At 42.7% G+C, this 27,998-nt stretch overlaps 1 protein-coding gene and 1 long non-coding RNA gene across 2 annotated transcripts in view; one reads left to right on the forward strand and one right to left on the reverse strand.

The window, feature by feature from the left end:
• The first annotated feature begins 871 nt into the window (after positions 1-871).
• LOC135270648 (uncharacterized) lies at positions 872-21,954 on the forward strand. Its single transcript, XR_010338784.1, has 3 exons — positions 872-1,052; positions 11,259-11,377; positions 21,652-21,954. It is a non-coding gene; the product is annotated as an uncharacterized LOC135270648 (long non-coding RNA).
• SH3TC2 (SH3 domain and tetratricopeptide repeats 2) overlaps positions 11,936-27,998 on the reverse strand; it is a 68,634-nt gene continuing 52,571 nt past the window's right edge. The window contains exons 13-17 of the mRNA XM_021664913.2: positions 21,556-21,706; positions 19,088-19,210; positions 17,371-17,521; positions 15,690-15,886; positions 11,936-14,207 (exon numbers count right to left, since the gene is read on the reverse strand). Coding sequence (XP_021520588.2) covers positions 14,016-14,207; positions 15,690-15,886; positions 17,371-17,521; positions 19,088-19,210; positions 21,556-21,706 — 814 coding nt within the window. The 3' untranslated portion in view covers positions 11,936-14,015. The remainder of the gene's footprint in view (positions 14,208-15,689; positions 15,887-17,370; positions 17,522-19,087; positions 19,211-21,555; positions 21,707-27,998) is intronic.

Genomic DNA, 27,998 nt, shown 5'->3' on the forward strand with positions numbered 1-27,998 from the left:
AAGTTCCCAACGCTGCCAAATGTCAGAGTTCAGCATTGACTCCAGGCCTTGAGGTCCCAGCCAAGTCCTACCACAAACTTCTTTTCCTAAAACCTAGAATTAGATCACTTGTTGAACATCTGTTGACACTTTCCAGGGAATTTTCAAAACCCCAATCCCTCAGAAGCCCCAAAACCTTTAATACAGCTCTTTAAAACACCAGGAGCATTCACAGCAAAAGGCCAATAACTACACATGGAGTAGAAATTAACATATGCAGAGGACCTTTTCTTGTTCATACAAAAGCTTTTACTCATTCTACCACATTGGGTGTGAGAGTGAATATACTGCAGGAATGTACTTCCTACTACTGAAACCAGCAGGGCAAAGGAGGTGCTTTCAGTAGGGTATGTGTAACGCTTACTGTGCTCTGAAGAAGAGGGTCAATTTCTTTGGTGGAAGTAGCAACACAAACCATTCCTCCAGCAATAAATTCCACAGCTCCCTTGACAGCAAACCTAACCTCAGCCATATGGGCTTATCCTGTATTTCCCAGGACCCAGGAGTCTTTGAAAGTTTCTTGAGTGGGCTTCTACCTTAGCATTTGCTTTCTGTCAGATAATACAGTGGTTATGTCTGAAGGGTTTCCCCGAGGATTTCCAGTTCTTTTAGTGGTGGTAACATCAAGTAGTCTCCAGACATTGCAGGTGGGTGGTTGAAATGCTTGCTCTGGGAGGGGTGACCAGTCAGCTGGGGTCACAAAAGCCTTGTAATTAGAATCAGTGTGACTAGTTTCCAGGTAGAATGAGAGGTTCTTGCATATTGCTTTTATATAAATTATACTCACTGGCATCCAACCTGCCCTGAATCACTCTATACTCACAACAGAAACAGCTGGCGTCAGAGAACTCTACAGATACGGCAGATCATCACATGGGACTTTATCCATGAAGGCGAGAATCCTCTTGCATTGGAAGCTGGTATGCTGATGATGTCATGGTGGCTCAACTTTCCTGGTGTCTAAGAGGAGTGTCAGAGAGCAACCCTAACATGGATGTGTTGGGTGACCGTGGGTAAGGCTTTCCTTTTTCTGGTTCATCTTTCATACAATAACAAAGCTGAGCTAGAGGGTCTCCAAAGCTCAGCAGCTTCCACTTTGTATGACATAAAGTTATCTGAACATGAGTTCAATATGAGGTAACAAGAGGTAACAATTGAACATTAGCTGTTTCATCCAAAAGCCCTACGAAGTTGTTAGCATTAATATTCCCATATTACAGAAGCAGAAATGGAGGCCCAGAATGGTGAAATGCCTTGCCCAAGACCATGCACAGAGCGAGGATTTTTACCCAGGTGGCATAATCCCAAGGTCTATGCTCTTAACCATTCATAATATTAATGAAAACACTAAGAAACCAACAATGCATACAAAGGGTTCCAGATCCTACTTTTCTGGATGTCTCCATTTTTATCCATAAGCAGTGTGTGTGTCAGTTCTCAGGCATCACCTGGAGAACACATATATAACACTTACCTAAGCCCTAGCATGTCAACCCTGGACAGGTCCTGACAGATTACAGAGGCTGAGGTTTTTAACTCATCATCCTTGGGCGTGCATTAAAGGGTCTATGAGCCCTTTGAAAGTATGTGTAAACATGGGTGTGTGTACATAATTCCAAGAAGAGATATCATAGTTTTTTTTCAGATTTTCAAAGGGGTCTGTGAAATTTTAGAGTCATCTTTTGATAGTTGGTAAAACTGAGACCTCAGGTGGGAAATGGACTTATCCCAGTATACACAAGGAGTGACAGAACTGGGTTTGGATCCAAGATCACCTGATCCCAGTCCCTCTGCTCTTTGACTACATCATACTGAGCTAACTCATCCCTGCAACATGCACCAAGACTCTTCCAGGATTAAATTGCTGGGTATAACATGCGCAGCTCAGAGTGTTTGGGAATAGTTTGGAAAATCATCATGCTCCACATATATCATTGACTTTAACTCTGGACCTCTGTATCTTGTCATTTCTTTGAAGTTTGTATCATTGATAGTTACCACTGATCTGCTACTCTGCCCATCTTCTGTGAATGAAAACTTATCCCACAGCATTTCATTTAGACTGGTCCAGTCTGCCTTTACCTGGCCTCACCCCAGGCTTCCATAGATGCTTAAGGTGATTGGGCATTTGTCCCTCACTGCTTTGGTTGAAATAATCAGTTCAAAATAAAACTAACCACAGCTAACCTACACAAAAAATGGGTTAATGAGTAAACATTCACAGAGGAATCAAACTGTCCCAAAAAAAAAATTCAGATCAATCAAATTTGAAACAGGAAAATTTGACCTAGTAGAAATAAAACTACAATGGAAAATTCACAGTGGCAGAAGCTGAAATTTGACCCAAATAAATTGCTGTCAATAAATTACAAGCTATCATTGTGAAATTTCACATGCAAAAGAATTATTCTCCATAAAATGATTTCAATAAAATAAAAAAGAAGATGGAAAAAGGTAGAAATTATTTAACTGCTCTGTATTGAACACATATCTTAGAATGAAACTGAGTAAGCATTAATTAAGAAAATACTTTCTTGAGAAAAATGTGGCTATTATTGGTGTTTTTTATGTTGTACTTATAAGCATGGAGTCAAAATACCCACAGCAATAAATCATGGGGATCAAAATGCCTGCCAGACTAAACATACGTTCGAAATGACAGCACCAATAAAGGGAGGTTACAACTTCCTGTGCTCGGTGAGTGATGGAGGCAATCATTTGCAGATGATGCTCGGACACGGGAGGCAGACTGAGGCCATCGCTGTCTTCTATGCTCACCTAAACAGCCAAGCATCTAGCCCAGATTGCATTCCTCTAAGCATGTCTCAGTCCCACAAGTTCAACAAAGAAGTTTTCATATCTTCTTCGCCCAAACAAGTACTCTTCTGAAATGTCTGTCAACACAATAACAATAACAGCCAACATTTATATAACATGGGCCGGGCACTTTACATATATTAACGCCTTTGATTCACACCACAATCCCATGAGATAAGTACTATTATCATCTCCATTTTGCCAATGACAAACATGAAGCACCAAGAGCTTAACAACTCGCCTATGGTCACACATTTGATAAGCAGTGGAGTTGTTCAGTGGTGCCACCATGCATCCTAGACAGGAAGTTCAGGTGAACAAGAGCTAGCTAGCTGAAGTTCTATAAAATTGATCAGAATTTCAGCTAAGATTTTATGCAATACGTGCAATATAGATAAGGTTTGGATTAGTGTCCTGACGCTGCCACTCTCTATCTACAGGACTTAGAGTAGGAATTAATCTCTTAACATCTTTGAACTCATTTCTTCATATGTGTTATATGAATAATTATACAATGCAATTATTTCTTGTAGGTCAGAGAAATTAAGGGAAGTCAATTATATAATAAGAGTAACCTTTAGAACAGTGTTTGAGGTATAAGTGCTCAAATCTAAACTGTGATGATAAGAGTAATAGGTAAGTTCATCAGAGGATTCTGACTTGCCTTGGAGCCCATATGACTCATGAGGTCAGGGACTGTCATGATCTTGCTCACTGGATTGTGAGTTTAGCACATAAGAGGTGTTCAATATTAGTTGGTTGGTTGCTTGCTTGCTTGCTCTGTTGGGTAGGCGGGTGGTTGGGTGGTGAGATGATTGGTTGGTTAAATGACTGGTTGGATAAATGAATGCACGGACAGAAGGATGGGTGGATGGACGGATGGATGGATGGATGGATGGATGGATGGATGGATGAACGAATGGGTGGGTGAGTAAATGGATGAATAGATGGGTGACCATCTGACTCCTCTGTCCTAAAGGAGCTAAACTCAGAGTTTTGCTGCTAGTGTTTTGCACACATGCATCCAATCTCCCCGAAACAGACTAACAGATATTCAAGGGCAAGGATGAACTTTTCATCCTGCATCCCACCCTGAACTTATAATTTCCCAAGGAAAGAGACTTGAGATTCTGAAACAGTACTCTGAACCACTCAGGCCTCAAAATGCCTTAAAGGTGCCACCTATCCGCTGGCTCTTTATCCCATAGAACATTCATCACTGAAGGGATGTCTTGTGGTGTTTGGTGCAACAATGCTTATATAAGGTCCCTGCCCCTAGATTTTCTATCATCCCTCCTCTTTAAGACAAAGGGAAACATTCAAATGTTCAAAAGAGAAATATTTATCTTGAAGATCCTAAGTTCTGAAAGAGAAAATGTGTAACCAGAGTTACATAAGTATGTAAAGCACTGATTTTTCAGATTAGACAAAACTGGTTTTGAATCTCTGCAAACATTTGAAGTACTTTAAACCTTGATTCCTTCATCTGAAAAGGGAAGATAATGTCACCTTCTTTGGAGGATCAAATCCTACACTGTAGGTAAGTTACTTAGCACAATGACTATTACAGCTTCAGTAAAAGAGCATGATTATCCCTGGTCAAACTACTACCTTTTTGAAAATTAAGAAAAGACACACCACATCTATAGCAACTTATTCTAAACAAAAGAAAATTATGCTTATTATTCTCAAACTTTTGCTGAATACCTGCTATGTATGTGAGCAGCCCTATCACCTGATTTCTCCATCACTCATGAGCAATAAGTAGTTATAATATAGTTTTAAGACTTTCTTCCTCTTTTAAGTGAAAAGAAGAGGTCAAAACCTGAGCCCAACATTTCATTACTTTATTTTTTTTATTCACTCATCTAACAAATCTTTAAAGGCCAGGTGCGGTGGCTCACGCCTGTAATCCCAGCACTTTGGGAGGCCGAGGCGGGCGGATCACGAGGTCAAGAGTTTGAGACCATCCTGGCCAACATGGTGAAACCCCGTCTCTACTTAAAAAAAAAAAAAAAAAAAATTAGCTGGGCATGGTGGTGTGCACCTGCAGTCCCAGCTACTTGGGAGGCTGGGGCAGGAGAATTGCTTGAACGCAGGAGGCGGAGGTTGCAGTGAGCCAAGTGCCACTGCACTCCAGCCTGGCGCCTGGTGGCAGAGCAAGACTCTGTCTCAAAAAATAAAAATCTTTATTAAGAGCCTGCCATGCATCAGACACTGGGATGCACTTTGGAAATACAGAGCTGAGTGACCCAAACAAGATTCCTGCTCTCATGGAACTTCCAATCTAGGTGGTACACATGGATTATTTACCAAAAAAAAACAAAAAACAAAAAAACTTACAATAAAGAATACTTTTAAACTATGGTAAGTATTTTGAAGGAAAAGTGGAGAGACCAATGAGCACAAGCAAAAGAGAAATGCTAAAGACATGAGGAAAAAGAAAAAAGAGACAAACTGGCCTGGTGCCGTGGCTCACACCTGTTATCCCAGCACTTTGGGAGGCTTAGGCGGGTGGATCATTTGAGCCCAAGAGTTTGCAACTAGCATGGGCAACACGGTGAAAACCCATCTCTACAAAAACTACCAAAAAAAAAATTAGCTGGACCTGGTAGTGCATGCCTGTAGTCCCAGCTACTCGGAGGCTGAAGTGGGAGGATCACCTGAGCACCTGAGCCTAGAAGGTCAAGGCTGCAGTGAGCTATGGTCACACCACTGCACTCCAGCCTGGGCAACAGAGTGATACCTTGCCAAAAAGATAGAAAGAGAGAGAGAAACAGACAGATGGACTTTACACAACTTGGAAAAAAAGAAAAGAACACCACAGGACTTGGAAAACGATCCGAATATCAGTTTATGTAAGCTCTTAGGCCTTTAAAACAACCAGAAATGAAAATCCAAGTAATCTTTCTGCTTGCTATCCTTTCCCTCCACCCACTAGAGTCCCAAAGCTATGTGTTCTAGGACAGACAAAAGTTAGTTTTGTTTTGTTTTATGAACAAGTAGTTTTTGGTCACCAGGATTACCACGCAGCTGTTATTTCAGTCTAGCCCCTGGCAGCTCCCCTGAGGAGGAAAGCAGATGTAGCCATTTTCACTGCTTGCTGTCTGGTACAATGTTCAAAGAATCAGGGGCATTCCTATGAATGTCTCTATGAAGTAGATGTCCAATATATCCGAACAAACATCAGAAGTTCTCTATGTGCAAGAAAGTTCAATAACAAAAAAAGTCACCTTCACACTTATTTGGCCCGTGCAAGGAAGATAAAGGAGTTGAGAGTCATACAGATCATGTTTAAATATGGTCTGCTAGATTTGAAAGGTTAAAATAAAAGACAGAAATGAGGCATCTATTTTCAAAATCCTTTTCATAGATAATGGTAAAACATGCAACCCTAAATTAAAAAAAAAACACACACACACACAGTAAAATGGAAGGTTATGGAAGTAGATAATTAAGCATTCCTAAATATTGAGTAAAAAAGTGTTACTACCAATATTTATGCATAAGAAGTAAAGCATCTCTACATGAACATGGGCTCTTCCCAGGCTACTTGTTTCACAACACATATTTGGAGGAGAAGGATGTCCCTAATAACTTTTTCCATGGTGTCAAAAATAGGTTATTCTCTCATGTTCATGATCTTCTTTCTGCTACCACCATTCAAGCTATAGGTACCATGATGAGTGAGACCCACAAAACTCTACCTGGCTGCTTCCCTTCCTCAGATATCCATAATCATCTATTGTTGGCTCTGAAGTCTCTTACAAGTTTCCTTCATTCATTTCACTCCCCACCTGGAATAGTCTTCAAAACATAACTTATAGATCTTATAATTTGTTTGACAAATCACTAATATAGGTCAAAGCTTTCTTTTCCTCCTTCTATTTTCCATTTGGGAAATACAGTCTATTTTTATTTCTAGGCTAAGTTACCTGACTGTGGTCAACAATAACACCAGTGTTGTTTTTTTTTTTTTTTTTTTTCCAAGAAAGTCAGTTATCTCCAATTCTGTTCTAAAGTAACCAATTTTGATTGATTCAATTACAACAGAATCATTGTATTGATTTCAGCCCAGTATTTCAGGCTGCTGAAACAAGTTTTAATCTAGTTCCTATTCATAATCATATTAGTGATAGCATTTCTCTCAGAGATGTATCACCTGCCAGAAACACAATATAATATAATGGTTTCATTTTCTAGCTCCAGCATCAGAGAGACATGAGTTCAAATCTCACCTCAATCACCACTAACTTTGGACTTAGACAACCCACATCAATTTTCTAAACCTCAGTGAAGAAAAAAATAATAGTAACTATACCAAAATATTCTTGGATTACATGAGAGTCATCACAAGGTTTTGCAGAGGACTTAATGCATAACACATGTTCAGCCTCAACTATTATTTTTATTTTGAGATGTACACATTCTCTGGTCTCAAAAAGAAGTAAGATATTCATAAAATAATACGTAGAAAAGAACAAAGGCTAGAGCTCTTCTGCACTTTTTTAGAGACCTCCCTCCAGGTCAGCACTTTTCAAACTACAGGTTAATGAATGAGAAATTCATCTGGTGAGTCATAAATGAGACTTTTTTAGCTAGAATAAAATATTTTTAAAAATGAATAGAACAGAACAGAATGTATCAGAGTGCATTCCTCTATGTTGTTGCATACGCACAAACCTATGCACACGAGGATACAACAGAAAATTCATTTCTTGCTGTGGGCCACAACAACAACATAACAACGAAAAAGGATTCGAAAGCCACTACCCTAGTCTGATTCAGAACTATTAATATTAAATACATTCTTTCGCAATGATAACACTATTTAGGAAGGACATCACTGCCCCCTGCTGGAACTCTTGGATTTCTCACAGAAAAGAACAGCAATCGATTAGCCTGTCTTTTCATTATCCATGTGACCTCAACCATCCTCTCACCTACCCTGTCTGGAAGCTCACCTCAAGGAGCCTCATCCCTCAAGCTTGTGTGATGCCCTGGAGAAGGAGTCGAAGGCAGCACTAGAAGTGGCAGCTCAGTTCTCACCCTTACAATCGTTTTGAAAGCACAGTATCCTTCCCTCCCACCTGCCTCCCAGCGTCTACTGGGAAGCCAAGCCAAACAACCCCATTGTGCAGTCCCGGCCACATCTGTTATATTTGATCCTGCACCATGGCAACTGGGCAGAATCCTCACCCTCTAAGCAGCCACTTGTCTCTACTTCTCTGAGGAGAAGACATCCCTTAGAGGAAGGTGAATGAAGTACACATTCCTAAAGCCAGCACTTCCAGCAGCCGTCATCCTCCAGTCCCCTGAGTTCTGGAATAATCAAATAGAATTCGGGGAGTGAGGGAGTACACATCAGGAAATCCATGCTGTCCCACCCGAGAGGGAAGACTACCAAGTGAAAGGCCCAGTAGCAAAGAGCACTCCTAACATACACATCCTCCCACTTACAACATGGGACCCAGGAATAGATGTGCTTACTAAGAATCTACTCAATTCTGCTTCAATGTGACAGCTAACACCAACTGAGTATTCACAGCAAGCCGTCCACACATCTCGTCTCAAAACTCTGAGCAGAGGAATAATCGAAGCTTAAAGAGATAAAGTAAGTTGCTCAGGTCACTCAGTGATAAAGAGGAGGGGTAACTTCAGAGTGTCCCTGAATGCAGGACCAGGGTGCCTGGCCACACCTCTAGGTTTGGCTGCACATCTCAATGTCAAGGCTTACAACATACCTCCAAAGATGGATTTGCTTTAGCCATTTCCTTGCCTTTGAAATAAAGAAGTCTGACATAATTCTGACAGCACTGGGCTCAGGGAAGTTGATTAATTTGTGGAAGATCACACAGCTAGTAAGAAACAGTTTCTAACCCAAGTATGCCCAACTCCAAAACACATTCCATTGCCCCCACCTGAGCTGCCATCTAAGTAAGTGCAGAGCCCATTCCCCTGAATTTCTTCCTTCTCTGCCCCTTGTCCACATATCACAATGGGAAGAATTAACAAGAGGAAAAGAGACAAAAATTGTCAAGATCATGAAAAACAAAGAAAGGCAGAAACTACAGAGCAGAGATGCCTAGGGAAACACGGCAACTAAATGCAAGGTGGGATCAGAAGGAGAACATTAGTGGGGAAAACTCGTGATATCTGAATCAAGCCTGAAGCATTTTGTTGGAATAGCCAAGTCCGAATGGGTTTTCCACCTTCCCCACTGCTGCCCTAATCTAGTCTCATGCTGCTTCCAGAATCATCTTTCAAAAGTACAAGTCTGACTATGTTTTTTTCAACTGCTTATAATCCTTTTATAGCTTCCCCTCAACCTCCAGGTAGAATCCAAACCCTCTTTGCTTCCCTGAATCTGCTCCAGCCTCACTGAACTTGCTGCTGTTCTCAGAAATCATCATGCCCTGCCCACCCTCCGGACCTTTGCTTGACACATGCACTGTCTGTCAATACCATTCTGCTGGTCTGCAGTTAGAATTAAGTAGATCTCCCTTTCAGAACTCAGTCTGAATGTCATGTCCTCCAGAAAGCCCTTCCTGATGCCTGTAACCCTGCCTGGTAAAATCTCCTCCCCTCAGTGCCCATCACATCCTGTAATTAACTTCAATCACAGTGCTTCTGATACTGAATCATATTACATGATAAATCATTTGCCCCTTTCTTGTGACCCAGCTGTGTCCCCAATTCCCAAAGTGTGTGCCCAAACCTGGCACTGAATGACACTGACGCTCATGGAAAAAAGCTCAGTCCTCTTCCCTGCTTACTCCATTTCTCTGAGTGCACAAGGAGAAAGTGGTTGATGATATGCTGCCATCTATACCCTCTGCCATTTATTAATCTATCTGTTTTCAGACAATGCCAGGTAAGGCCTAGGCCGGGTGCTTGCAATGAACAACAGGACCTAACTTGAAGTTAATGTGTTGTTTTGTTTTCATTGTTTTTGCTATTTATGGAATTCTGTTTATGGAAAACAATATAAGTTTTTCTTCTACATAGACTAGTCATCCTTTATAAAAATGTTCATATGAGTAAAAGAAGTAAGTCAATTTAGGAAACGTTTTGTAAATGGCTCTTTGAATGGTACATATTGTGATAAATGCATGCATACATACACACACGCGTACATATATACATACAACTGTGAAGGTATCCCCAAACAGCAGAAATCCTATCATTTGTGCAACTAAGTCCTTGAGTCATGAAACCACAGCCTCCCCCCAACCCCACACCAAGTACTTCTGTCTGTGACACTAAGTACCAACTAACTTTTTCTGGGAGAAAGTTACCCTTCTGCTCCTCAGTTTACTCACCTGTAAAAAGAAGAGAATAAAATTGGGCTATAAAAATACATTATTTCATCTCTCCAATACTGTTTCTCATCATGTTCATACAGTATAAAATAACATTGCTGAAAAGAAACCCAAAGGTGAGGTTCTTATATCAGAGGACAAATATCTGAGGTGTATAGAGGTGAAGTGACTAGCCCAAGGTCACACTGCAATTTAATGTCAAAATCAAGACCAAAACCCAGGTTCCCTCCAGTGATAGGCTACCCCATTCCCCATCCTAACACCCTCCATTCCGGCATATTTCCTTCCTCAGATAAACTGCTGCCAAATGAGCTGCATTATATTGACAAAGAGGAAGCAAATGAACACACACACGTACCTATATAGACAGAGGTACAATATAAAGGCATCTGAATATAATGGAAAAGCAAATAAGAAAAGGACAAAAGCAGTATTGGATTTCAGAATGTTAATGCTGTTGGACAAGGAACTAGTATACCTGAGAGCTGAGAAAACATGTTACAGGGTTTTCCACAATGTTGCAATGCCCTCCTTGTTCTTTATTTAGATTAGGTGTAAGGAGCCAGCAGCCATGCAGCCCACATAAGTCTTGAGGGGACAATTAGAATAAAGAGGGTAACTAGATCATCTTTGGCTATGATACACTTATTTTCTAAAAATGTTTAAGTAGAGACCAGATCCAATCACCACTTTACTCTCCATGGATCATGAGAAAAAAAAAATAGCATCCACATGTTTCCAAAGGGAATTGTTGGCCCACATTTTAAAAATGAAAATTTTAAACACTTTTTAAAAGAGTTTTAGCAAGCGATTTACATATAGAACATAGTAATTGCAATTATATAGCACAGTGTTTTTCTCATTTTAAAAAAATACTCTACCCTTGTCTTTGGAAACATGCTAAACATTTTTATAACTAACCTGGTTACAGGTAAATTCATCAGATTTACAGGAATATCAAAGTGCACAGAATCAGAACATTTTAGCTAAAATGTCCAGTGAAATGTAAAATGGATAGAAACAATGCCTTTCACATATGTGTGTTTGTTTGCATATGAAAATACGTATGTATCTTTGCAGCAATTGAGAAAGATCTGTCCAAACAGAAGTTCAAGTCAGAAGACACAGAAGTTTCAGTTGATTATAAAGCCCAGTAGAAACCAAGGACAGATGTGCTGCTGGGGAGAGGAAGAATCATAGTAAGTATAGTAACATCCCTCTGTACTCTTCACCCACCAGCCAATGTCAAAAGCCTGGTGTGGTTATGGGAACCGCTCTTTCAGAGAAACAGAAACGAATCTGGCCAGAGGAGAGTGAGCAGTCAGTGGGAAAAGGGAAGGGATCTGTAACCTGAGTCAGATGGGGAATGGCCAGTGGCATGGGTTCCAGGGCTGCATGAGCCTTCTTTAAATGTATGAGGTGTAACTGTTCTGGAATGCATGTGCCCCTGACTGTCTCCCAGGAATGTTGTTGAAAGGGCTCTTTACGGGAGATTAGACTGAATAGCCTCAACACAACATCCCTCCCACCTTGGGGCTTTTACAGCTTGTGGTGGGGGCAGAACCGCATTTATTCTACATGGTTGTGGATTAGATAATTTCACTTCCTTCCTGGAGAAGAATACTCTCTGGAGTAGACAGCCTTTTGACGATCAACTATGTCTCTAAGAGAAAATACATGCCGATGCATAGACAACCTTGGTGACTAGAAGATGCAATGGCAGCTCAACTCAATGCTCCCATCTCACCCTGTGATACAACCAACCGTCTGGTCAGTCCAAGAAGCTGAAAATTAAGGGCAGATGGTCTGACAATAAAAGCTAAGCTGATGGGCATCAGACGGAGGGAATTATGGCTGGTCTCCTTGTTTGTTCACACAAGGAGCAAGTTTAAACCACCTGCATCAGGTTTGCTTGAGTTGCTTGCTAAAAATGCATGTTCCTGGGTTATATCCCAGATCTACTGAATCAGAATTATTAGAGATAGAAACCAGGAAGTTCATGTTCAACAAGTTCACCAGGTAAGAGTTCTGCACACTATCAGAGGGCTCTTGTCCGGCAGCAGGTCTTCCCATGCTTTAGTGTGCATTAAAATCACCAGGAGAGCTTGCACGAGTCAGGGGTCCGGTATCCAGAAATTCTGATTCAGAGACCATAAGTGGGGCCCCAGAATTTCCATTTCAAACAATCTCACAGGCAATCCTGATGCTGCTGGCTAATGGACTGTAATTTCAGTTCACTGTCTTAGAGAATTCCTGATTTCATTATCAAAGAACTCAGATACTGTGGTAGGTTGCTTCTGAAATGATCCCCAATGATTCCTCACCATCTGGTATTCAAGCTGTTGGTAAACACCCCTCCTCTTGTGGGAGCTGGACCTAGTGACTCACTTATTATGAAGTGAATACGCAAGACTAAGGAGATGTCACTTCTGTGATTAGGTTATGGAAAGACAGTGACTTCCTTCTCTCCTGCTCACTCTGGTTCTTGCTCCTCCTGTTTGGTCCCTCTGGTGAAGCATGGTGCCATGTCGTGACTGCCCCGTGGAGAGTTCCACGTGGCAAGTGGCGGCGGGAAGCCTCTGGCCAACAGCTAGCAAAAAACTGACTCCTAACAACAACTGTGTGGGTGAGCTTGGAAGTCGATCCTTCTCTAGTTTAAGTTGAGCAGCCTGTGAGCTACCCTAAGCCAGAGGGCTCAGCTAAGTCATGCTTGGATTCCTGCCCTACAGAAACCATGAGATTATAAGCATTGTTTCAGGCCACTCAGTGTGCTCTGCAGTGATAGGTCATTAATAGACGTGCTTTGTAAAGGAGCTGCCCTGAGATCAATAAGATGCCTTGTAGCTGGGCATGGTGGCATGTGCCTGTAATTCCAGCTACTCAAGAGGTTGACACAGGAGGATGGCTTAAGCTCTGGAGTCTGAGGTTGCAGTGAGCCCTGACAGTACCACTGAATTCCAGCCTCGGCAACAGAACAAGATGCTGTCAAAAAAAAAAAATGACAGACCTTGGTATTCTCACCCATCCTTCAAGTCCTCCACCTCATCTGTCCCCTTTGTAGATGAGACAAAATGTGTGTGTAAATGTAACTGGCAATATCTAATCATATACACTATTTATATGTAATGTGTGTCATAACTTTCTTAACACTCAATTTCCAAGCCTTGGCTCTTGGAAAGCTTCGCTGGAGTTTCTGGGAGGTTATCTGTGGGAGCACAGCCCTATGGCAGGAGGAAGATGGTGAATCCAAGTCAGATTTCATGCAATTCATTTGGCCATTCTGAGGCTGTGCCTTTCGAGCTTAGAGCCTGCTGAATTCTCTTCTGCCAATCCTTGTGAGCACGAGGAGTGATACCTACTTTGGTTCTGAAGAAAGAAATGGAAGAAACTACAGTTTCCTTCACTGGCAAGGGGAGGAGGTCTTTCCCTGAGAAAATCGATGAAGAACACAAACTCCAATCTGCTTGCCTTTGGACCAGTGCAGTGACTGATTTCCTCACCGGGGGAGGAAGGAAGGTTCCCAGAGGGCAAGATTCCTCATCTTCTCCAGAATTACATGTGGAGAAAGTGCTTTTCAGAGGCTGTTTGTGTGGAAGGCAACAATCAACCGGTAAAGACTCCAGATGCAAAGCCCGGAGCCAGGAATTCTCATCGCTGTCCCATCAAAGCTTTCTGCAGCCTGCAATGAGCCCCTCTGACTCTGGACTTCATTCTTCTCAATGTAAAATGAGGGGACTGGGCCAGGTAGTGACTTGGACCCTCCCAATGAGTATCTAAGAGTCTAGGGCAGGGGGCAGAGTCTGACCTGCCAAATGTCCAGAGACAGGACAGCTTTCCTCAGAGGGCCAGGCCACCACCACTCAACCACCGCGCCCTCTCTGAGGAGCGCCCAGATGGGCTGCTGTGCCACATGGAGCTCTGGCAGATGTTGTCCAGCCTGCTCCTAATGGTGTCCTGAAGCTCCTCGTCACCCAGAAGGACCGCTGCTGCCAGGGCCAGCAAGAAGTACTCAGTGGCATCGTGGGCATCCTAACCCCATGGTATGGGGGCAAAGAAGAGATAGCATTAGCAACACTTCCAGGACAGGCTAGAAGGCTGCACTGGCCACTCTAGCTTTTTTTTTATTTGCCCTATATTCCATCCCCATCTCCTGAGTCCTTAGGGGAGCTCCTCTCTCCCTCCACTGCGGTCCTTGGGGCATTGCCAATCACAGTGCCTTCCATCCCAGGCACAGAGGTGGCCCCTTACTCAGGCTTGGCCAATCATGAAACATCATTGCCCTGGACACAGTGCTTCAGGGATGTGGACATGACCCAAACCTGACCTATGTCTGCCACTCCCAGGGACTTTTCACTGTGACTCAATAAGGAAAATGGTCCCTCTGAACTGGCAGGTTCGGAGGTGAACTTGAACCTGCCAGTAGCTAGAAGGGGAAAAAGCCAAGAAATGAAGCAAAATAGAAACATACAAAGTCAAGGGATACAATGAAAGCTGGAGAAATCCCTGATGATGATTGAGAAACAGGATCCAGAGCTATCTGCAGCTAAATCTGTAACTCAACTTTCACATTATTTGAGCCAGTAAGCTGCCTTTTTCCTAAGGAAGTTTGAATTGAGTTTTTCCCTTTACAATCCCTAGAGTTCTTGATTGACATGATCAGATCACACACTTTGTCCCTGGGAGCTGTGGGGCAGAGGCAATATGACTAGAGGATCCTTCACAAAACCCCCCTCCAGACCCCCCCACCTCCTCCACCCTCCCTACACAGTAAAGATGAGAAACAGATGCTTCTTTGGGTGAGACTCAAGAAGGCTGCCTGGTTTCCATTAACCCTCATAAGTTAGTAATTAATTCAGGCCAGAAGCAAAGTCTGGCAAATAAGAAAAGGACAGCAGAGCTGCCCTGTGGGTTCCCGGGGGCCAAACACAGGAGTGACTCAGAAGCCACTATATTAAGAGACTAAGCATTGTGATTCAGGGGACAGTGACCTCTGGTAAACGGAAGCCAAACCTAGGGAAACAGTTTGAAGGTCAGGGTTGTAACAGAGACTTGCAACCAACACAACTCTAGAAGTCACCAAAAAATAAGAAGTTCTGGACCAGGCATGATGGCCTACACCTGTAATCCCAGCATTTTGGGAGGCTGAGGCTGGTGGATTGCTTGAGTCCAACAGTTTGAGACCAGCCTAGGCAACATGGCAAAACCCCATCTCTACAAAAAATACAAAAATTAGCCAGGCATGGTGGTGTGTACCTGTAGTCCCAGCTGCTAAGGTCTCAGCTCACTATAGCCTCCCCATCTGGGGCTCAGTCCTTTGAGGTCTTCAGCAAGACTAAGTGGGAAGAGCCTCCACGTCCCTTAAGAGCCACTATCCACCCTATGAGACAAGACTCGTCATCTTGGCACTCTGGTTTTCTCAACTCCTCCCCAAAGGATCCTCACTGTCTTTGGGTCAGGAAGCAGAATGGTTGGGTGGTGGCTGTCAAGAAATCTTGGAAGTCTGGCTCTTACCTTCAGCTGGCAGAAGGTGAGTCGGCCCAGGCGATAATACACCTTGGCATAGTACAAAGCCTCCTTGGGACTCTGCAGCCAGGGTGGACAGAGGGACAGGGTCTTCAGGTAGCAGTCCTCAGCCATCTCATACATGTGTAGGGAGTAGTACACTGTAGCCAGGCGGTGAAAGGCCACCAGCTCCTGCCTCCGATCTCCTAGGAATTAGAAGACTGAGAGAGATATCCTGCAGCCAACACTTCCCTTCATTTGTTCACTCATTCAATCCATAAAACTTTTTGAAGGTCTACTGGATGTCGGGGACTGTGCTGGGGTATAATGGAATAAGACAGAAGATGTGCCTGTACTCATAAAGCTTATTGTCACACATGACAGGCATTCCTTAAATAATCCCACAAACAAACGCAACATTACACCTGTCATACGTGCTACAAAAGAAAATGCAGGGCTCTATAAGAGTAACTAAGTAGAGGATGGGTGCCAGTCAAGGTTTCCTGGGGTGATTCCTAGAAGAAAATTTTCTCTTTATTGCAGACGCTACTGTAATGTAGGATTCTGGGAAATAATTCTTTTTAAACCCTTGTAATGGGTCATAGTGACAAGATTAGCTTGATGGAGTAGCTAAGTTTGCAATGGATAACTCTGCATAACAAATGCCTTCCTCACACACAAGTCTCTCTTCAGAGAGTTATCTTGGGTACCACCATATAGCAGTGTCTTCTTGGCCCCTTTACCTGCTCTCAGTCTCAGATAAGCTACAGACACCTGTTCACCCTTAAACCATGCTTTAGAATGTTGGCTTCTAACAGGTCTATGACTGTTTGCTGGATTTGTTGTTTTAATACAGAGCGGCCTTTTACAGGGAACAAAGACTTGCAACCATATCTTTAAAATATTTGCAAGGTGGCTGTTGGATACCATCTAAAAACATCACTTTTAAGCTTCAAAGAGCCAAAAGCCAAAATTAAAGGAGAAAATCTAAGAGAGAGAATATTCTGATATGGAAAAAATCAGCCACAGGGGAAGTACATGTATAAAGGATGCATGCAACCTCCCTTCAGCTCCTGTCCAGTGAGGGATAAAGTGCTCAGAAGAGCTGCCTGGGGCCTTCAAGGCCTTCCCTAAGATTAGCACACAGTCACTCAGATGAGGTCTTATGCAACAAGGAAAAAGATATGGAAAAGAGAGAAAGAGCTCTCAAGAGTGCAATTAGACACAATAAAGTCCAGTATCATCCACATTAGATGCCCTTGAAAATGCCCAGAAGTCCCTTCTGGAATCATCATAGAATATTCTATTTAACCTTACATCTAATCAAGGTTTCTCTAATCAATCCTGCTTTTCTTCAAGCACCAACATTCAAGTTGAGGGGTTTTTTAATCTTTTTTATTTTGCCGTTTATCTGTTCCGGTGACTTTTATTGTTTTCCACTAGCTTTTGCCATAAACACAAGATATTCAGCTATGTTGTGAGTTAGGGTAATAGGAACCTGACCTTCATATACATTTCAGTTTCATGGGAAAATGCACTTTTACTAACTGCAGTTTTACTCCCTGACAGTTGGACCTGGGATTTGAACCCACACAGTCTGACTCCAGAGCCTGTGTTGTTATTACTTTGCTCTCTATCCTTGACTAGTCATCCCTCCCATTCAACACTCCCGACAGTAAAGACCACCAACCTGTGACTGTGCTGAGCCTGGCAGCAAGGGTGGCAAATTCCAAAGCCTTCTCATAGCCTTCGAGGCTGATCTGCAGCTCTGTCAGCTTGTTGAAAATCCGGAGCTCAGTTCTCACTGCCTTCATCCTCCTTGCTAAAGGAATAGCTCCAGCCTAAGAACAGAGGCACAAGGAATCTTAGTTTAGCTAGGAATTATCAGTGCATACCATACACTAGGAGGCTTATCTTCTCCAAGCAGGGGTTGGGGGATGGCAGAGGACTAAAACAAATGGGGGTCAGCCATGTTTCCTTGTGTGCCTTTACTCTACTCCCTCTCTGGTCCTTGCTCATGGTGCTTTGCCCATATCTTAAAGTAGAAAAGTAAAGGGAATTGGGCCCCCTAACATTGGGGAAACCTGGAGGAATAAGAAGAACCTCTTCCCAAGGTCATGTGGGAAGTTGTTCCTGTGTCAGCTGTGCGTTCCCCTAGCATCCACAGCGCTATCTATGAAACACACATGAGTACGCCCATAGAGTGTTAATATCTCAGTAAGTGGTCATTTCTATGTCTTTATTATGATAGAATTTTAGGCAAATCACTTCATCTTTCTGAACCTTAGTTTTCTCATCTACAAAATGAAATGCATATGAAAATAAGCCCCTCAATAGTCAAAGATGCGTTCCCTGTTCTTCCCTAGCTCAGTGCCTGGCACAGACTGGGTGCTTGCTAATGTTTGATCACTGAAAAAAGAACTGAGCAAACAAATGAATGAATAGCTGAATGAAAACAATTTTAGGATCAAATAAGATAATGAAGCTTCCCAAATTTCAGTCAGTGATGAATAACAATCCCAATTTTTGACATACCTGCTTAATATCTGGACATTTAATTTGTATTATTCTTAACATCAACTCTTTTTTTCTTGCCTCATCCTTTGCAATAATTTCTGCAAAATCATATGTTTGATGAGCTTGTATAATACATTTTTAATTTTTTTTTTTGAGATGGGGTCTCACTCCCTCACCCAGGCTGGAGTGCAGTGGTGCAACCTCAGCTCACCGCAACCTCAGCTCACCGCAACCTCTGCCTCCCAGGCTCAAGCGATTTTCCTGCCTCAGCCTCCCGAGTAGCTGGGACTACATGTGCGTGCCACTATACCTGGCTAATTTTTGTGGGTTTTTTTTTTTAGTTGGCCAGGCTGGTTTCGAACTCTTGACCTCAGGTGATTCACCTGCTTCAGCCTCACAAAGTGCTGGGATTACAGGCATGAGCCACTGCCCCTGGCCACATTTTTAGTTTCTAAAAAACATATTTTAATGCATGCTCATTAAAACTATGACCAAACAAAAGCATTCATCTATGTAACCCTTTGAATAATCTCCCATCGCGCCACCAGTAGTAAGTGGGAAACACTGGTAAACTTGAAAGTGTGCTACAAACTGTAAAGTACCATGCACCCAAGAGTTCGAGATGGTCTTGAACTCCTGGACTCAATTATTTCGGTGTATTATCCCAAGAAGGATAACTTAGCAAGCCTGAGAATGACTAAGTTTATCAGAACCTTCCCTGAGCTCCCGCTAGATTGAAGAGAGGGCGAGTGGGTGGGTACTGGACAAGAAAGAGAGAAAAAAGAAATAACAGCAAGAGAGGAGAAGAGGGACCCAGGCTGAAGTCCAGCCGGACCCTGCCCATGTCTGTGCCAGGGCCTGGTTCATCAAACCGCACAGCTTGGACTTACTCGGTAGTACTCCACTGCATGATGTCTGTGGCGGGTCCCATTGAAGAACACATCACCTGCTTCTTCATAAAGTTTGAGAGCCAGCGAAGACTCCTCTGACTTCAGGGCTGTCTGGATGGCTGCCTGGGTGGGACAGAGACAGCTGTTAAAGGCAGAGAGAAGGGCTTCCAGACTGCCACAGGACTGGCAGAGCTAAGATGAAGACCACTTAAATCAATTAATCCTCTGCTAAAGTCTCCCAAATCCTAAATTGGTCTGCACACTCATGGGGCTGGTAAGAGGACTTAGAGATTCTCCTGTCTGGCATTTCCCCATCCTGGTGTGAGAGATTACTTTTGGTGGTGCTAGATTATTTTTAATAGTACATAGAGAAACATTTTGTTTTTATAAATAAGTATAATAAATACTTATTTAATGTGTTTTAGAAAAAAGAGATTAACAATGCATACAACCTGCAATTTTAGTTAGTATTGTGTAGGATAAGGCTAAGTGTAAAAAAAAGCTAAGTTGATTTGATGTTGAATCAAAGAAAAAGAAGTAAACAATGGTACAGAAGGTACATGTATATAGCAAAACCATGAATTTAATATGTAAATAACTGAAATTGAAAAATAGTGATCCAGGTCAACACCTTACACTTTCCAGATGGTGATAGTGTTGCTCAGACAGAAAATAGAACTTCCCCAAGTTCACACCAATAATCAATGGCACACACATGTCAGTGCTTTCATCCCAATACCCTAGCCTCCACATCCTCTTTATCTCTAGCAAGCTATTTTGGATTGCATGTACACCAGATGTGCTAAGGAAGTGGAAAAGTAAAGAATAAACCGCTGCATCTGCAGCACAATTACAGGACCTCAAATAGCCTCAGGTCCAGAATGATTCACTTCCATGGAAATGACCCTGCACAACATCAGTTAGTTGGGGTTGAGTGGGGCCTGGGATCAGTTCTGGCCAGTGAACATTTCATCACTAGGGCAAGACCCTGCAGTTGCTGTTATTGCATGGGCAATTACAGAGAGAGAGGGGCAGTGAGGTGGAATCCTGGAGTCAGGAGGCTTTGGCATCAAAACAATGCACAGTCTGAACAGTGCCCTGTGGACTTCAGTCTCCCAGAACACGCAAGGAGAAGACTGAATTGTGTGCTCTCTTGAAACCTTTCAGCCCAATCGCAAGGCAGATGGCACAGAGGCTGAGACTGGAGGCTCTAAGTCACACTGTGTGCAATTCTCAGCTCCACCACTTACTTACCAGTTGTATCACACTGGGCAAATTACTCAGCCTCTCTGAGCTTCATCTGTAAAATGGAAATTATAATGGAAACTCCTACTGCATTTATAATGAGGGTTAAACTACGTCACACAAGTGAAGCGTTTAGCAAAGTCTCCTGTACACAGGAAGCATGCAATCAGTGTTAAGCAGCCATTGTTAAGTCTCAGTAGAAGTAAATTTGTGCAAGTTTATGTGATAGCATAAGGAAAAGTAAAAAGAGGGAAAAATGCCAGCCGTGGTGGCTCACGCCTGTAATCCCAGCACTTTGAGAGGCCGAGGCAGGCGGATCACGAGGTCAAGAGATCGAGACCATCCTGGCCAACACTGTGAAACCCCGTCTCTACTAAAAATATAAAAATTAGCTGGGCATGGTGGCGTGTGCCTGTAGTCCCAGCTACTTGGGAGGCTGAGGCAGGAGAATTGCTTGAACCCGGGAGGCGGAGCTTGCAGTGAGCCGAGATGGCGCTACTGCACTCCAACCTAGCAACAGAGTGAGACTCCGTCTCAAAAAAAAAAAAGAGAAAAAAACATGGGAAAGAAAACAATGGCATATCTTTATAGAATTAAACATCTTACATATCGTCACAGTATTTAATGTCAATATTGTACAAATAATAATAGCAGTAAAATATCATGTATTAAACATTTACTAAGTTCTGAGCATTTAGTAAATGTCACATAGTCAGTCCAAATGTGATGGCCCTGTGATTTGACTCTAGGTTTTTCTCTCTTCAAAGCCCACAATTTTAAGCACTACACTGTACCACATCTCTGATATGAAAAGTATGCAAACAAAAAATAAAAAGAGAATAATATTGTTAATACCCCACATACACACCAATCTTGCCTCAAACTGCAGCAAAACCCTGAAGTCAGGGTGTATGTTGAGCTTTGGAAAGACGGGTATACTTAATGGGACAAGTGACATTACAGGTGCTATGCGAGTCTCGCCTCACATCCTCCAAGGGTGCACATGGAACTCAGCAACTGGCCCTTTGCTGCCTGTACTCAGCTTGCCAGACCACCCTGGTTTCCACCATGTGTTCAGGGAGCAGCCCAGTGTTGACCCTCTCTCCACAGCCTGAGGGTAAACATCATCCCTCTGTGGTTCCAGCTGGTTGATTTGGAAGGTACAGCTGCCTCCCCAAATAACCCAAGTCAACAACTCCCAGAGAGCTCTGCAAGAGGCCTACCTGCAGGTACAGCTCCACCAGCTCGTCTTCCTGCATGAGGTAGTGGAGTCGCCCTGCCCCAAGCCAGGCTTCAGCAGCCTTGTCTCTCTCCCCCAGGTCAATGAAGATACGCAGGCTCTCCTTGATGCACGTGAGTGACCTCCTGAGCGACCTGGGAACAGACATTAACTTGTGAGGTGCGAGGGCTCAAAGGGGCCTCAGGGTTCACTCAGCACAGAATGAAACAGAAGCTCTGAGCAGGAACAGCCATGTCCCACATCACACAGGGAGGTGGGCTTGATTGAATCCCAGTTCTACCCCAATCAGTTGTGTGACCTTGAGAAAGTACAGGATTCTTCTGTGCCTTGGTTTCCTCATCTGTAAAACAGGCCTATAATTGTGTCCACCTGAGTGGACTGTTGTCCGGATTAAATGAGATAAAACTAGACTGCTTAGAACGGTGCCTACTATGTCCTTGGCACCTGATGAATGTTTAAAGATTACTTATAATTATTATTATTACTGATGCATGGTCCATCAATCCTTTGACTGCCCTATAACTTTTTTTGGTGTTATGTTACTGATATGGTTTGGCTGTGTCCCCACCCAAATCTCATCTTGAATTGTAGCTCCCATAATCCCCACATGTTGTGGGAGGGAGCTGGTGGAAGGTAATTGAATCACGGAGTTACCCCCATACTGCTGTTCTCATGATAGTGAGTAAGTCTCACGAGATCTGATGGTTTTATAAAGGGCAGTTCCCCTCCACACAATCTCTTGCCTGCCACCTTTTAAGACTGCCTTTGCTCTTCCTTCACCTTCAGCCATGATTCTGAGGCCTCTCCAGCCATGTGGAACTGTGAGTCCATTAAACCTCCTTTTCTTTAAAAATTACCCAGTCTCAGGTATGTGTTTATTAGCAGCATGAGAACGAACTAATACAGTTACTAACACAAAGTAGACACCAAATGCATACTTATTGAGTGAATGCGTGAATGAGTGACAGTAATAGTAACTTTAAATCATCGAAAAGATTTTGATGTTTTGTTTATAAAGAAAAAACAAAGTAGAGTGAAAGTTTTAACAAGTTGGTGCTTAATGGGGTTCCCTTTAATTATCTGGAAAATTGTATTTTGCAGAAAACTCTCCCTCCATGACAGTAGAGGGACCAACAAAGAAATGAGACATAGGTAATATATTTTCTCATGATTCAGTATTCAAACACAGAGAAGGAACACTGTGCATATCTAGATGGTAGTTCTCAATGCCAGCAACAACTAGAGTCACCTGGAAGTATTTTAAGCATATATACTGCCACACTCTTTCCCAGTGCGTGGCAACATCATGAGAGCCTGAGCACTGGACGCTTGGAATATGGTTCAGGCACAAGCATTGTGTCTAAGCTCTCCACTGTTGTGCAGCTTGGATTGAGACTTGCTGATCTAGTCCAATCTTCTCATTTTACAGAGGAAACAAGCCCAGAAATTGGAAATAACTTATATATGTTTGCACAGCACATTAGGGGGAGATCCAAGGACAGAACTCGCTTCTTCTGAGTAGCAGCCTAGGATTCGTCCCATAAGACTCATATTTCCCAAACATGATTTGTGGCCCACCTGTATCAGCATTTCCCAGGGAACTTATTAAAAGCACAGAATCCCCAGAGCTACCTCAGACTCACTGAAAAAGATTCGTTACAGTTGCAGTTCAGGGACCTGCATTCCTAAGACACACCCTGGTTACACTCCAGGCACACCAAAGTTTGAGAACCACCGCAGCAAACCATGCAATTCCTTCCAGAAAGACTCACCTTCGTCAACCACGTCTGTGGACACTTAAGTAGAAAGTCCTCAACAAACGTGGTTACCACTTAATCACGGACCTCTCAGCTGGCAGGCCCCTTTATGCGCCGTGAGGGAAACGAGCATTGCTCTCAACTCCTAAGGCCCTGATCCTTATTGGGAATGGGGCAGTTGCTGGCCTTCTGGAGAGAGTGCCAGGCGTTTGGCCCTTCTAAGAAATAGAAAGAAAAACCTCAAACTTTCTCTTCTGCCCTGCTCTGAACATGAGATTTATTGACATCCAGGATGGGCCTTGGCCACCCTTTTCTCAAGTTTTAAAATGTGAAACTTCCTCTGAGAATGCAAGGAGCTAAAGAACTCCACACCATGCTGCAGTGATCACCAACCTCCTCGGCTCAGCTACAGTAACCGCAGGTGTCTTCCATTGTAAGAAGCCCTGCGTTTCTCTCCCCACTTTATATCTCCCCACAAACTCAAGCTGGGTTGAGATTCAGCAGGCCTGGACTCCACAACTCTCCTCACTCTCACTGAAACTGCTGGTGAAGACAAGACCCATAAATCTCACCCTCATCCTATTTCCTGCTCTGTTTTTTTATATGACCATTTACTGTCCTGAGATGCCCTTGGGCTACTATAGTTGTTTTCTCCAGACCTTCAGGGAACAAGATTTAGGTTATTACAGACAGGCCAACTGACAGAGCCAGCATCTGCTTCTTGTACTTTCTCCCTCTGAGTTCATTATGACTGAGGAAGAGAGGAGATCTCTGTTTCTCTCCAAGAAACACCCCATCAGGGGAAGGCAAGACTTACAGAGACCTGGCTGCTCACACAGCACCATTAAGACTCCTTGCAAATGGAGGATTTTCCAAAGACAATTGCCCTCACCAAGACTTGCACACGGTCTATGAACTCTGGTAAAAAACAAGTGCTTTTGTGGTCTAAAACTGGGCGGTAGTCCAGCTTCCTTGGTTCTTTCCTGTCACCACTCACCCCCATTACTTTATATCTGCCAGTGGCCTACGGTGTCACCTATCAGTTGAGTACCAGATGGCCCAGCATGCCAATTCCTCCAGCTGCCACCCACAGGCTCTAGGTTTGCTTTGGCTTCTAAAGCCAAAGAAGCAAGGAGCACTGCTGGTGGGCCAGCACTGAGTCAGCCTTGTGTCCTTCTGGGTCTTGCCTGTGTCCTGGCATATTATCTCCTCTCCTTTTCCCATCTTGATTCTTCTTTCTCTCATTTGTCCTGTCCTCAAGTTCAGTCTCTGGGGCTAAGTCTTTGTTTCTTCTTTCCTGCCTGAACATCAACCATGAGTCTATGGCCAAGTGACCCCAATACACCTGCATTTCTAGATTTCCTCTTATCACCACCTGCTGGGGCTTCCCAGATTCCTGCCCTGCCTAGATGAGTCTGTCTGACCTCTGTCTAAAGCCCAGCCTCCACTACTGGTCTTATCCTGTTTTGATAATAAAGATGGCCAAAAACTGAGGGCTGACCTATGTGAGGGGTTGGGCATATACTTTCAGCAGACATTTTCTCATTTAATCCCCATAGAAACCCCAAGCCGTTAGAATTCTTAGCCCATTTTGCAAATAAAGAAATCCAGTGGAATGTTGTTGTTTTGTTTTGCTTTCTGAAACAGATCCAAGTTTTCCTGCACATTTCTAAAGCCTTATTTTGAGCTCTCAACTGCTTTGTCTTATAATAGTAACAATGGCAGTGTTATTATCCGACATCTATTGAGCACTTAGTGTGTACTAGGTGCTTTACATGCAAAATCTCATTTAATCATCACAACAGCCCCAAGAGATCAGTACTATTATTATATTCATTTTCCAAATAGAAAAAAGTAAGCCTTGGTAAGGGTGACTAACTTGCACCAAGTAATAAGCCCTGTTTAAACCGGGATCTAACTCTCAGAGTCTGACCCAGAACCCTTACACTTACCTCCTCAAGCAGTACCTAATTTCTGGCTCAGGTATTAGCACTTGGGAAGACTTTTGTTTTAATTACCACCTTAAAAACCCTAAAGTTTTAAAAGACATAAGCTATTTTAAACCTTGAACAAATTTCCTCATGTGCAAAACTGGGGTGGTGGTGTACATTATAGCTTTGTGATCAGATGAGGACATTTCAGCAAAAACAATTCTTTCCTTATTTACAATGAAAATGAAGAAATAATTGCTTCTGTGTTAGGGATTAACATATTAATTATATTTTTTTAAAAGTCTCACTTTTTCAGTTCCAGAGGAATAAGAAGCATAAATATAACAATAAAAGACAGGAGCAATGGCTGCTAGGCTACTAATGTATTCATATGCAGAGAATTAATCATCATTTTGAGAGGACCTATTACACGCAAGGCATCCCTTCTTTCTAAAAATAATATGCACATCCTTTGTGGCACTTATCACAATTTATATGATACCTTTGATGGCTATTTATACATTTATTTTCTGAAATATTCTGTCATCATTGTGAGCTCAGGGACTCTTGTCACCCTTGTTCAGTTTTTAGCACAGTTCCTGGGCCATAGTAAATGCTCAGTAAATATTTGTTGAATTGATTTAATAGAGCCACAGAGTTCTCATGGACCTTATCTGGTTCAGTTCTATGGCCAGTCTGTGTTGTGTCACCTCAAGACAGAAAACAAGACTCCCTAAGATCCCTCCCATTGAGAGATTGCAAACCTTTATCAAACTAAATTCTGTAGTTGTCCCCTGGGAGGCAGAGAAGGCATGATTCTGAAGATACTAGACAAAGGGACAGAAAAGTGTCCCAAGGTAAAAACCTGAAGGCTGGGACAAAGTTTTCAATATCTACCTGTGCCCCCCACCACCCCAACACACACATACCCTATAACCCGATTCTAAACCCTAGAGAAAATCTTTCAACTAAGAGAAATTAAAATCAGTAAAAAGGTAGCATGAGATCATAAAAACCATCTTAAATTGAGAAGTCAAGGATCTGAGTTAGTACCAGCGAAACCAAGTGGTGGAATTGTCTGGACTCTCTATAGCAGGCAGGGGTCAGACTGATGAAAACGAGGCCCCTATCAACCATACAATTCTACAAGGTTTCACTCCATAGTGTTCATACCTATTTCCTTTGTCTAGGGCAAGAATTATTGGCCGGCAGACAGAATACATAGAGTGCATGAGACTATGCCTTTTAGATCAGGAGTTGTTAAACTATGGCCCATGAGCAAAATACGGTCTTCAATCTGCTTTTGTAAATAAAGTTATTTATCTATTTTCATACTACAACTGCAAAGTGGAATACTTGTGGCAGAGCTCATATGGCCCACAAGGCCTAAAACACTATGTGATTCTTCATTTAAAAAGTTTGCAAACCCTGTTCTAAATTCACACAGTTTGGATATAAATCCCTGCTGGAAACCTCATGCAAGTTGTTTGGCTTCTTTAGTTCTCCATTTCCATAGTTCTTTCTACCTCATAAGGTTGTCCTGAGATTTACATATGGCTTACTAAACAATCCATGCTTACTAAAGGCTTTCTATTATGGCAATCATTTTCACTATGGATGTTCACTGTACAGGTCTGGATACCCATTATAACCCCTCCCATGCCCATCAACCTCCATATCTCCTTCTGGGGAAGAAGTTGAGTCTTCTTTGCACCTGTATTAGTCTGTTTTCCCACTGATGATAAAGACATACTCAGGACTGGGTAAATTATAAAGAAAAAGAGGTTTAATAGACTCACAGTTCCATGTGGCTGGGAAGGCCTCACAATCATGGGGGAAGGTGAAAGGCATGTCTTACATGGCAGCAGGCAAGATAGAGAATGAGAGCCAAGCGAAAGGAGTTTTCTGTTATAAAACAGCAGATCTTGTGAGACTTATTCACTACCATGAGAAGAATATGGGGGAAACCGCTCCATGATTCAATTACCTTCCACCAGGACCCTCCCACAACACATGGGAATTATGAGAACAACAATTCAAGATAAGCTTTGAGTGGGGACACAGCCAAACCATGTCATGACCTATAGCCAGTTGATCACCAAAACCTGTCTGTTAAATCTACAAAATGTCTTTCAAATGTGTCCTGACCTCTCCATGGCTACTGCTATTTCCTCCACTTAAAACCTACCCTTCTCCACTTTTCAAAATATTACTTAGCCTTCAAGGGCCTCCTCAAACACTACCACCTTGATAAAGTCTTCCCTGACAGATCACCCCCATCCTTTGCTGAAAGCACTGTCTCCTTTCCCTCCAAATCTGCCCCTACAGAAGCCTGCCGCTTCTTCTATGAACACTTCCTGCCTCTGCTTGCTGTGGCTTTGAGCTTTGTGAGAATGCAAATCCCTTGAGGAAAATTTAGTTGAAGAAATCTGTCCATTACATCAAGACCCACTTAATAAATTCCTCCTAAGCAATCTGTGCCAGGAAAACATTTGCTCCAACAGATACATGTGTTTATGTTCCTTTGTCAGACAGTGAGAACCTCATACAGCTTTTCCCTTTTTAACTCAGCTGCCAGGAAGCTTAGTACTAAATTACAGTAACCACCCCCAGGTGCATAGAAACACCCATTTATCAGTTTCTGTAATTGGTCTTTGTTCTTTTATTTTTTTAAGTGGTTTGTAGGAGGTGATTTATACATGCTAAATAAATACAGCATTACAGCATGTTCTCTTTGT

This window comes from Aotus nancymaae, unplaced genomic scaffold (assembly GCF_030222135.1).
Source record: "Aotus nancymaae isolate 86718 unplaced genomic scaffold, 86718_ANA_hifiasm-v0.15.2.pri h1tg000064l_1, whole genome shotgun sequence".
Taxonomy (NCBI): domain Eukaryota; kingdom Metazoa; phylum Chordata; class Mammalia; order Primates; family Aotidae; genus Aotus; species Aotus nancymaae.